Raw genomic sequence first — 12,721 nt, forward strand, 5'->3', positions numbered from 1 at the left:
CAACAGTGCAACACAGAAACATATACAATACAATAAGCTGTCACCTGACCAGAGAAAGTTTTCTGTACAGGAGATGTTACAGACTCAGGAGGACCAGTGAAATGTGAAATGAATATAAACAAGCCTTGGCTGAAAACAACACCTGCCAAAAGCTGTGCCTTTCCCTGCAGCAGAAAAGCACTTCCCCCAAGCCAACCACCAATTTTTGGAGCAATAAAAAATCAACACTCCTTAAGGAAGCTCTACAGCTCCTCTCTATATGTATGTATATGGTGGTATAATAGACCAATTAGAGAAACCAACACCTCATGGAATTAGCAAAGCCATGAGATTTAATAAAAAAAAGAAAAAAACTATTCTACAGTGAAAGAGAAATGGTAGAAGGAAAAGTGGTGCAAATACGAGCCCCAAAAATCAACAATTAGATATGCTGGCATAGAATATAAAGAAAATTAGGGTCATTATTATTCAGAAAGAGATAAATCGAGTTCCTTATATAGTACCTGTATACGCAAGATACAAAATAAGGTACTCCCCCATAATCATATACAACCCCCACAGCAGAGTCAGATAGAATATCTGGCATTAATGTTAGAAACATTCAGAGAAGCTGATTGACCACTATGCGAACCCTTTAAACATTTATATCACAGCGGTTTTAGACCTGAGGTTCCTAAAAGCTCTACATGTCTAAGCATTTAAGTAAAAAAGAACTACTATTGACCCCTTTTTTTTGGGTTGAGAAGGATAATTTAAAGGGGCGGCAAACACCACCACCGCACCCTGCCCTCCCCACCGTCCGTTGGCGAAAACTCACGGCAGAGATAATTGCAGAAGTTTCTGAAAACTGGTCCTTTTATGTTTAGGGATCCAGTTTCACCCATTCATAGCGTCCGGGGAGCGGCTTATCATTTGCGGCATCAAAGTTGTACCTAAAACACCAGCGAAGCAATATTAGTAAGTTAGCGAGAGGTAAATTTGACTAATCGTATTAATTAAGGGTTCCGAGTCTATAATCTTTTGTCCAACCACGCGAAAGGTGAATTGCTCCGACAAAAGCATTTGGGTTCAGAGAAAAGCCAAATCATCTGTTTGAACTATAAATGACTTCGTCCTGGCCAAAATTATACTATTGAGAATTGAAGATGTCCTGGAATTAAAAGCAATATATACTTCTCCGCAAAATCTTTTTGGTGGAGTTTCTCAGATTTGGCAAACAGATCTTCAATTTCTTGGTCAGAGGGGATGACTTTTTCCGCAGCCGTCACTGGCTCGCTCCTGCGAGGGGTTGACTTGGCAGGCCTGGTCGAAGAACCGGGAGTCCTTACAGTTGCTGGATCCCTAATCAGACTGCTCGGGGTGCTCTCCCTTGTTTTCCTACAGCCAATAATTTAGCGCATAAAACCTCCTGAAAATTAGTTATAATTTCTTATTTCTGTTAAGCACAGTAAAATTATTTTAAACATGATCATTAAGACAAGCAAGCTGGAAATCACAGAATAATCACTGTCACCGGAATGTAATTAATAAGGACTAAGGAACAGATTGGTTCAGGTGACCAAATCTAAAAACAGTAAGACTTGCCGCTAATCATAGTTCCCTAAAGAAAGAAGGAATGGACATAGAAATGCTGTTAGATAAGAGTTATTTGATGAAGCGCAAATTTCGTTTTAATAAATTCCTCCGAACAGCTTCTATCCGAAGGAAGAAGTTAAATGGCCCAAAGCTTATTTCGACTTCCTCGCTCCAATCGGAAGCTCATTTTGGCTTCTTCGTAGAACCAGTGTAAGTCTAAAAATGGCGGAAGAACTTGAACTTAAAATGAGGCAGAAACTGCAGGAAGATGATCTCCCACTAATTAGAGGCGTACTGTTACTGAAATCCTCATGCTTAATCCAAATCCAAACTGCAGTAGTCAGAATGCAATATAGTTAGAGCGTAAATGACTGCAAAGAAATGGAAGTTGGTCCGAGATAGGATGCGGACAATAACAAATGGTTATGCTAACCATAAAGGCATAAAACACATCATTTAGCCGGATGGACCAAACCGGCCGGTTGGACCAGATTAACTAAGAACCGGTATGAAGGCCGGTTTGGTCCAGTTAAAACAGCCAATAAATTTAAAAATCAACATAGAACCGCCTACTCGGCGGGTTGACCTTGAAAAGGTCAAGCCATGCCCGGTGGTTTACCCGTTTGAGAATCAAAAAAATAGAATGAGTGTTTCACAGTCCAAGAAGAGCACTGCATTCTATAAGCAGCCACAATTTAATCTTTATAAATAAACTACTAAGGCTATTACAGCTCAAATATAAATAAATAAATAAATATATATATATATAGAGAGAGAGAGAGAGAGAGAGTCCGGCTACGGTGCTTTTAGAAGCACAAAGTACGTGGTGCTTGTTAGTTTTCCGCCGTTAGATCAACCCTTTGATCATTTTCACCCATTAGATCATATTATTCAACCAACTACCCACGCAACCTTTAGGACCACTGTCATCGTAACCACACATTCCTTAATTCAAGGACCGAAAATTTATAAGCATCAATAACTTGAAACTTTTAAAAGCATGGGAGCTCAATTATATATATTACTTGCGTCTTATTTTTATGCCACTTTGAACCAAAAAAAAAAGGTTTTCCTTTCATGATCTCTGGTTTTCAAACACTGGTAACAACATGTTAGATGTGTCAATTATTTTTTTGAAAAATTGCATAACATATTTGGCAGAGAGATTCCACTACCTATAGAGAATTGAACTGACACAAAGTGCTAGCATGAAGAAGGGAAAAAGGAGGGCAATAAATTCAGGTGGTGTCAAATAAGGTAAACCCAGTAACAGGAAAAGAAAGGGCTCTTCCACTCCTCACTACTCATTGCACAGAAACAGAGCAGAATCTTCATACTATCAATTATCAACTACTAATTTACTAAAAAATAGCTTTTTAAAGGCACTATAGTTACAAAAAAATGATTCGTTTTGCACCAAAATTTAACAAATTAACCAAAAAAAAAAAAAAACCAAAAAAAAACACATGAGAGAAATAAAAAGTGAAAGAACAGAGGGATTGAATCAAAAGATGAGAATTTTGAAGGCACAAGGAAACTAGTAATGTGATGTAATCTGAAAATATGATGCCAAGAAGCCAAATTCCGGTCAAAATAAGCAAAGGAATAAAATCATAAGCACGAAACGGATTCTTCCTTTACCTTCTCTTAAGAAAAATGAACACTTTAAGAAGACCCTAAAGCAATATATACCGAAAAGAGAATGAGGGGGAGGGGAAAAAGCGTGCCCTGAAGCCGAAAAAATCTAAAAAAAAAAAAAAAAAAAAAAAAAAAAAAATTAAAGAGGCGCTAAAAATCTGGTTTTTATCGATACCCAAAAAAAAATGGATGTTGAAATAATTTTTTTAAAAAAAGGCCCCAGAAAAAAAGCAACAGCAAAGAATAAAAAAAAAAACCCATAATTAAAATGTAAATAAGAAACAAACCCACCTGCCACTCTCCATGTCGAGGACATTATCCCCAAATGACCCCTCGATCGCCGCATCGATCTCGGGCGAACTCTCGAAGCTCTTCTCCTCCACCGCAACTCCGCTTCTCACAAGCACCGGCTCCGCCGCGCCCGAATTCCCCTCGCCGACCACCTCCGGCTCGCTCGGCTTGCTCTCCACCTCGGGGCTAGACCCGGCCCTAGGGCTCGCGTGCGAGCTAGGCTTTAGCAGGCTCGGGCCGCGCTTAGCCCTAGCGGCGGTGGCGGCGGCTGGGCCGGGGAAGTTCTTCTGGAGGCGGCGACTCCGGAGCTCCAGGTAGGCGGAGGAGTCGTCGACGGATGCGGCGGCGGTAGGGTTTTGGCGCGGGTGCGTACGTCGAGGGATGCGGGGGCGTGGTGGGGCGCGTCCATGACCGCCACGTCACCGTCGCCCTTCCCCTTCCTCGTGAGCTTCCCCATTCCCTCCCCCCACAAAACTCCGATCTAGAAGCTCAAAGTTCAAATTTTCACCCAAAAAGGAGCGATCGGAGAACAGGGATCGAGCACCCAAACGGCTCAAAGAGAAAGAGAGCTCTCTAGAGAGAGAAAGCGCCCTAGAATGAGAGAGAGATAGAGAGAGAGAATCAGATCACCCAGTGTCGCAACGGAGAGAGAGAGAGAGAGGGAGAGGGGTGGGGGGTTGAGATGCGAAGAAACCAAAGCGAAGGGGTGTGGGAGCGACACCCACACGAGGGGGAAGAGAGAGAGAGAGAGAGAGAGAGAGAGAGAGAGAGAGGTGAGGAAAATGTGATGTAAGAGAGAGAGAGTGAGGAGAGAGAGAGAGCGTGTGTGTGTGTGGAAGGGGTGAAGGGGTATTTGTAGGAGAGAGAGAGAGAGAGGAGAGAGACAATAGGCGGAGGAAGGTGGCTGTTGTACTTTCAAATTGAAAAAGGATATTTCAGTCAAAAAAAAAAAAAAAAAAACCAAAACAATTCTTGTAATTTCAGAACAAAACAAATTCTCTTTTCTTTTTCTGAAAAAAAGAATTACTGGTCACTTATTCAGGTGATTAATTTATAACAAAAACTCTGTATCTTAATTCAAATAAATGACAATTGAAATTATATCCTCAAATTAAGGATTTGTTTAGTGGCTCAAATTTTACCTACTCATTTTCCAAATGCATGTGTATCAGCGGATCGTGTAATAAATTGCTGCATGCATGCGAATCTAAAGCGTATTTTTTAAATACGCTACGTCATGCCTAACGGTTTGTCGGTAAAATAACGACAGCAAGATGAAATTTTATATTAGTACTATATCGGGCTACGTTAACAGTTTTTTTATTACATTTTATGATGCCTAACTGTTTGTCGGTGAAATAACGACAGTACGATGAGAATTTATATCAATACTACTAAATTAGGTGGTGTTAACCGTTTGTCGGCAAAATAATGATAATGTAACGAGATTTTATACAAATAGTATGCTATACAGCATGAACAATTTGTTGGTAAAATAAGTACAATGTAACTAAATTTTATCACGTTTAATTTTTTTTATTTTTTACTATAATTCTTTGAAATGTTACTTCTACCGCAATGTATCACTTTTACCTCAACTCCGAATGAGATATCACTACAATGTTGCTTTAAATTAAGGCTACATTACAAAAAATTCTCTTATAAATATCCAACTTTTCGCTTTTCTTCTCTAACTTTCAAAAACTTCAATATTTTCAAGTTGTTTCATTAATCCTCCTCTGCCAGGTTTTATTATTATTTTGTTCATTTCTTATAATTTATATGAAAAATTTTCATCAAAATAAAAAAAATATATTAAATTTTTAATTTTTTATAGAAAAAGTAAGGATAATTTGGTCAATTTGTTATTTCTATTAACGCCGTACCTTCTGAAAATATTTTGGAAATAAAAAAAAACAAATATTGGCTTTTAAAAGTCAGAAAAAATAAAAAAAATGAGTATTTACAAAAAAAAAAAATTCTATATTTTAGCCTAAAATCAATCATACATGCAACTCAAGTAATAGAAAATGCCTTCATTTTAAGGAGCCAAAAGAATAATCTATTTTTTAAGTGAACTAAATGTGATTAATTTATTTGGATAGGAAATTCAAAATTGAAAATACTTTCCCACCGTACATGCATACAAATCCCAAGGGTATATTGAACAAGCTAAGCGGTATTAAGACAAAATTTCTAGTTTATACATTGAATCACAATCGAGGGCCAAAATTTTTTGAATTAACAGTACGAATATAGCCATAATCTCATAATCTTTTTTTTATTTAGTTAATCGTCTTTATGTAACGTATATATCTCAGAGCGTTGTTGAATTGTTGTTGTTGTTGTTGTTGTTTTTTTTTTTTACATGCGGATTTAGTTATTACTATTACTTGAATTAAGTGTCATTTTTAATTGATCCCTACAAACTATTCTTCGCTAAATGAGTAAGTTTAAGTCAAATTTATTATTCCCTAATATGATTTGTATGAGTCACTTTGCAGGGAATCTCAAGATTACAACAATTAATGTGCTAGGACTATTGTTGTGCAGTACCCTTCTAGTAACTAAATAACAAAAGATGCAAATTTATGATATTTTAATGTGTACAGGAACTATCAGCTTTTATATGGAAACACTATGAATGGCATTTAACACTATGAATGCATTTAGATTCATCTTTATCTATTAGACATTATTATGTCACACATCCATTTTGTTGGGTTTCATATAATAAATGGCAAAATCAATTATCAATCACGTCAATCCTAAAGAATGAATAAAAACTGTACAATCCTTAAAACTAACGGGTAAAAATATTTAGTTACGTCCATTATTACGTTTCGGCCCTTAGATAAAAAATTATACAGTTACGATGATATGAGCTCTTTAGAATTGAGTGAGTTATCGTTTGAATGGTATAATCTAACAGATAAAAATAGTTAAATGATTAAATCTAACAATATAAAACTCGGTAGCGCCAAGCGTTTGATGCTATCGATAATATTCCAGCCGGACTCTATGGCACTGTGTGGTTTGGGAATAGGGATAGGGATAAGCCCTTATCCCCTCCTTTATACCCAAACGCTAATTTTTTACCCGAGAATAGTAGTTCTCGGTTATCCCCACCAACAACTCCATTTTCTATATAAAACTTCCTAATATTTTTCTTATCCTCGGGAACAACCCAATTTTCATCCAAACGCTATTTTTCTTATCCCTATACTTGTACCTATCCTTGTAATAGCTAGTTCTTGCTTATACCCGAACCAAACGGTACCTATATGTATATATACAACTAGGCTGGAAGACTATCAATAGCACCAAGCGCTTGGTGCTATTAGATTTTTCGGCCCTTAGATAAAAAAATATACGGTTACGATGATGTGGACTTTATAGGGTTGAGTGAGTTATTGGTTGAATAGTATAATCTAACGGATAAAAATAATTAAAGGGTTAAATCTAACGATAGAAAACTCGGTAGCATCAAGCGCTTGATGTTATCGATAGTATCCCAGTCGGACTTACTCAACCCTAGGTGGCTCACATCATCTTAACCGTATATTTTTTTATCTAAAGGCCAAAAATCTAATAATATCAAGCGCTCGGTGCTATCGATAGTATAACAACCTAATTCTATACATATATATATATATATATATATATATATATATATATATATATATAGAATTAGGCTACTATACTATCTATAGTACCGAGCTCCGGTACTATAGTGTTTGTTTTCGATCTTAGGGCATTCAAATCAACGATCCACACCGTTAAATATGATCTAGGGTATATGAATTTCTTAGGAATAAAATTTTAGTTTTTTTCGATATCGTTTACTTAGTAAATAAATTATATCAAAATGGACGGTGGAAATTGAATAATCTTTAAAATTTGAGCATAGGACTTTTAAATTCAAGATCAAGAATGTTAACCTTAATCTATATAGTTTAAAGTATTTTCTATCAAAATTTGAAGAAATTTAGATTCTTCTACACCGTTAAACTCCAAACTCGTCATAATAGCCATTGAAAATTGACAATTTTGAAATAGTTGATCATAAAGTAAACTATGTCGAAAAAATATAAAATTTTATTTCTAGAAACTTTAAATACCCTAGATCAGTTTTAACAGTGTGGATCGTTGATTTGAATGCCCTAAGATCGAAAACCAACACTATAGTACCGGAACTCGGTACTATAGATAGTATAGTAGCCTAGCTCTATATATATATATATCATTTAAGAAATTCCCGTGGGAAGTTGCTACCAGCTTTTGCTGGTCTTGAGACATAATATAGTGTTTAAATAAATAAAGTTTGATTCCAAGTCATCTTATGTAAATTGAATTCTAAATTTAATTTTTAAGGCCTAAGTTTTTTCTATAAATTTTTAATATTATATGCATTTGCAAACTACCTCTCTCCTCCGCATTTCAATTTGCAGAATACAGCCAAAAATTTACTATAATTCAAAACTTTTATTTTAGCTAATTTGTTTTAGAGTTTTTTTTTTTTTTAGATTTCTAGGATTATTTAATATAAAGTATTTTTTAAAAAAAATTAGGAATATAGTTTTGAAAGTTTTAAATTAAAATTAGACATATTTTTATTACAAAATTTTTAAAATCAAAAAAATTGAATAGGAAAATAAGGTTGAAGTCTGTTTTGATGAAAATTTTATTTTAAATATGTTTGAACTTTTTTTTTCTCTTTCTTCTTGATCTATTCATTCTCTTTTCTTTTTCCGTGCAATATTATCTGCAACTAAATTACTTGCCATAGTATTTTTCAGCCTGCACCGATCATTTTGTAACTCTAGATTCGATAAAGAGCACGCTTAGAAATTGCAATTTAAAACTTAAATCTTAGTCGCTAGTTACTTCAATTGATTGCAAATAGTAAGCGCGCGAAAACATGAGCAACAAATAGTACTTAACACAGTTATGATCCACTGGAATGCTTTGATTGAAGTAATTAACATAATTAAGTTAGACATATATAGATGGATTGGGATAGCAAATAAATGCAGGGACATGTTCTGCATCTGAATCTCATCCTCAGCAGATGTTCCTTTCCAGGTCTTGTTTGCAAGAATATAAATGTACATGCAAGGAAAGTTGAAGTCCTGTTATTTGTTCCCTTTTTTTGTGTGTGTGTGTGTGTGTGTGTGTGTGTGTGTGTGTCTAAGAATAAGGGCTACATTTCAAATGAGTTTATATAACTCGAATGCTTTAGATAGAAAGAGAGCTACAGTATCTGACACAATTTTGACATTTGAAAAATCATGCATCTGTAACCTGTACTGCCAATCAATTTGGATGTAAAGCTAAACTGACCATATATATGAGTTATCTCTTATAGGGATATGTGTAAGATATGCCACAAAAATAAAATAAAAACAGTAAAATTTAATTTACTTTTTTTTTACATGTACTCTTAAAGGTTTGTTTAACTCTATTTTTAGAAAAAAAATTATGAAATAGTATTTTTTCTGAAAGTGTCAAAAATATTAAATTTAACGACTAACAAATTAATTAATGGACTAACTAAAATGGACACATTCAAATATAGGTTAGAATAGAAGTAATTTAAAGTTGGGAGTGTCAATTTCAAAACCATCATTAGTGGAGGGGACACCACAAACTTTTGCCAAGCATCTATCTGTCCATGATTTTCCTTTAAAAAAAAAAAAGGGAAAAAAGAGAAAATTTGTATAAGAAAGAGTAATAGTAGTTGCTGACACTGATAATAATTTCTGTCAAATTGAGTCCGCAATATTTGAAAGTGGCAGAGGCATTGTTTCTTAGTCAATTATTTAAACAATGCAAGATAAAAGCACAGAGAGGGGACTCAGATGGATTTTATAGAAGGTACTGTTCCCTCTACTGTTTAGCAATAAAAGATAATCCAGGTGACAGAGAAGCAAACAAGAGTTCCATGAATTAAAAAAAAAAAAAGGAACAAAAGTAGAATATATATAAATCTCTTTCCTTGTGGATATATATGCTTTTGGTTCAGCTGTGCAACACCATGTGGAGATGATCAAATAATGTTGTTTTACAGTGTTGCTATAGAACCATTAACAAACTTTTAAATTGCATTTAAGTTTTGTTTGCAACATAAGCCTTAAAATTTTCTTCTTCTTCTTCTTCTTCTTTTTAAGGAAAAGATAACATATTACCTGCTTTATTTATTGAAAAGATGAATTGAGCTATAAGGGTAAGGCCACATGATGTCTCAAACAAGACGGACATGAAAAAAAAAAAAAAAACTTGTATAAAATCTTGTAGACTGTTAGTGCTGTTTTGCTGAAAGAATTTGGCCCCACAGATTCATTAATTGTTTAATCTTGTAGATGGCGAGAAAAGAATTTGACTGAGCCTTCCTACAGATCGTGCCGTTTCTGATCTCCCAAATGACGCATTAGCAGGTTATGCCATTAATAATTGCAACTAAGGGTTACAAAAAATTTTATATATATATATATATAGAGAGAGAGAGAGAGAGAGAGAGAGAGAGAGTCCGGCGATACTTATAAAAGTACTAAACACTTGGTACTTATAAATTTTTTACCATTAAATTTACGTGTTTGATCATTTTCAACCGTTAGAATATATATATATATATATAGCAGAGACAAAAAAAAGGTCTTGTATAAGAAAGGATATGATAGAGTGGTGTGCTTAAGGATGTCACGTGCACTATATTAAGTCCTGTTGCCTCTCTCTATGGTACCATCCTTGTAATTGATGTATGAAACCTTTATTTATTTAATATTTATTGATTTTAAAATAAGTGTGTCCTTTAGTTTTATTGTAAATTATTTATTCCTTTTTGCAAAAGCTATTACCGTGGTTTAGAATAATATCAGTTTTTTTTTTTTTTTTTTTTTTTTTTGAGAGAGATAGGTAGCACGCTACTCGATTCGCTTCGTTTATTTTATTTAAAAATAAACTTAACTGGAAATATGAATCAACTAGAATTCGAACTTGGGTCTCGAGTACCAATCACCAAGTCCTTTGCCACTTGCTCTAGGAACAGTCGGTAATAATATGAGTTTTTTAATACTTTTAGAAGTATCCTTTAGTCTTTTTATGAGAATTATGAGTGAGTTAATACATAGGAGAGTTGACAGTTCCTTCATGAGTCAACATACATGTAATTATTTTATGCTGAAAGAAAACCAAGATGAGTTGAGCGTAATTTCCACTTTCATATAAGAAGAAGAATTCATAATTATTTTGTTTCTATTTTTTTGATTGATTTCTTGTGATAGAAGAGTATTGGTTGATTATCGCGGTTAGTGGAATTCTTGTAGTGGCAAGTTATGCTCGACCATTGTATTGGTGTATTCCGTACAATAGTGGGTGCGTTCAAGTTTAACATTGTGAATTCTATAGTGGGACGAGTGTTTATCGAATCATATTTGTTCTGTTTATGCATCCCTCGGAATTGCGACGTGTCTCTCTCTCTCTTTCTCTCTCTCTCTCTACAAGATCTCTTTCAATCATTCGATGTGAAGTGGGCGTTGGCTAAAGAAGAGACCGGAGAAGTTGGTACACTGAAAACATGCTATTGCCGTGCTATTTCTAGTTCTTTTTTTTAGCTCTAGCTATCTATATCATTGTATATAGGACATCATAAACTTGAAATGAAATTTAACAATAAAAAATAGAATCTATAATTTATCTATTAAAAATTAAGGTAATAAATATATAGAGTTTACCCCAATCATTACTCAGTTTGTTCTGACAATCTAAATTTTTAAAAATTTTAGTTTTCATACCCAACTTTTAATTTATTTGATTTGAGTGAATTGATAATTTTTTTAACTTTAAAATTAAAATAAATTATTTATGCTTATAAATTTAATTAGTATATTTTATATAATTTAAATAATTATAAAATTATTAAAATAATGAATAACTTAAAATTTATATCCAAAGAGCGGTCAAATAGCATAAATGAAACCAATTGAAAAGTTGGAATTGAAAACAAATTTATTAAAATAATGAATTAAAATAGCTTATAATTCATGAGTCCAGCCAGTAGTATACTCTTTTATGCGTATAGTCCTCTTCGACAAGTATAATCCTCTTTATATTTATAAGTTTTCGACTGTTAGATTTATCCATTTGACTATTTTCATCCATTAGGTCATATTATTTAATCAACCATCTATTCAATTCTAAAAAATCACTATTATCCTAAGCGGAGACCACTATCATCATAACTGCACATTCATTTATTAAATAGCTAAAAATTTATAAGTATAAATGGATCTGTGTTCATTCGAGTACAGTAACCTTACTCATAACTCACATAAACTTTTATACATTTTTATCAAACACACAGTATACAGTAACACTTCATCTTTTCATAAGAGAGAGAGAGAGAGAGAGAGAGAGAGAGAGAGAGAGAAAGAGAGAGAGAGAGAGGNGAGAGAGAGAGAGAGAGAGAGGGGTAGGTGGTGATCAGAAGACAGCGTAGAACATGGTGAATGAGAGCAGCTTTTTCTTTTCCTTCTCTGTGGATGTGGGGGCGACGGCTGCCACTCAAACCCACAACAAGTGCTGCCTGCTCTCTCTCTCTCTCTCTCTCTCTCTCTCTCTATCTCTCTCTCTCTCTCTGCTCGCACATTTCCCGATGCATGAGTTTATTCGTCATTTATTTAAATTTCTTTTTTTATCTGAGCACGTACCACAGTGTCCGGATTACGGAACCCAAAAATAGAAAAAAAAAAAGAAAGAAAGAAAGAAAAAAAAAGATATGAGATTAATGATCCACACGTGGGCACGCTAATCTTGAGGGAGCCCCCACGCGATCTACTTTTTTGTAATTAATTTACGCTTCACTCGTGCGCCCCCGATTTCCCCGCACGCCACGACTCTCCTCCTCCTCAAATGATTTTTATTTTTATTTTTTTAAAAAAATGGTTATTGACTTATTATTATTTTAATTATTTTATGTTCCATTCAATATTAGTAATTTTCATAAAATATTAGTTCTCTGCAATGTTTTTTTACATCTGCAGAATCCAAATTTGTTTTTAAATTTAAATAAATAAATAAAGATACAACAACACTACAAAAGGCGACCTTAGCTTGTTCCAAAACATTCCGAAGGCCGAGAGAAACATAGTTGGGCTAGTAATTATCGAGCTGGATTGGATTTTTGGCCCGGCCCGGTCCGGCCCTTTTTTAAAAATCA

At 34.3% G+C, this 12,721-nt stretch overlaps 1 protein-coding gene across 1 annotated transcript; it reads right to left on the bottom strand.

Moving 5' to 3' along the window:
* On the bottom strand, nucleotides 442–3,854 carry LOC109703742 (cyclin-dependent kinase inhibitor 4-like; the record flags this gene model as incomplete). Its single annotated transcript, XM_020224465.1, has 3 exons — nucleotides 442–932; nucleotides 1,174–1,377; nucleotides 3,505–3,854. Coding segments are annotated over 3 exons (624 nt in total), but the record flags the coding sequence as incomplete, so codon positions are not given.

The sequence above is a fragment of the Ananas comosus genome, linkage group 25 (assembly GCF_001540865.1).
Source record: "Ananas comosus cultivar F153 linkage group 25, ASM154086v1, whole genome shotgun sequence".
NCBI lineage: Eukaryota > Viridiplantae > Streptophyta > Magnoliopsida > Poales > Bromeliaceae > Ananas > Ananas comosus.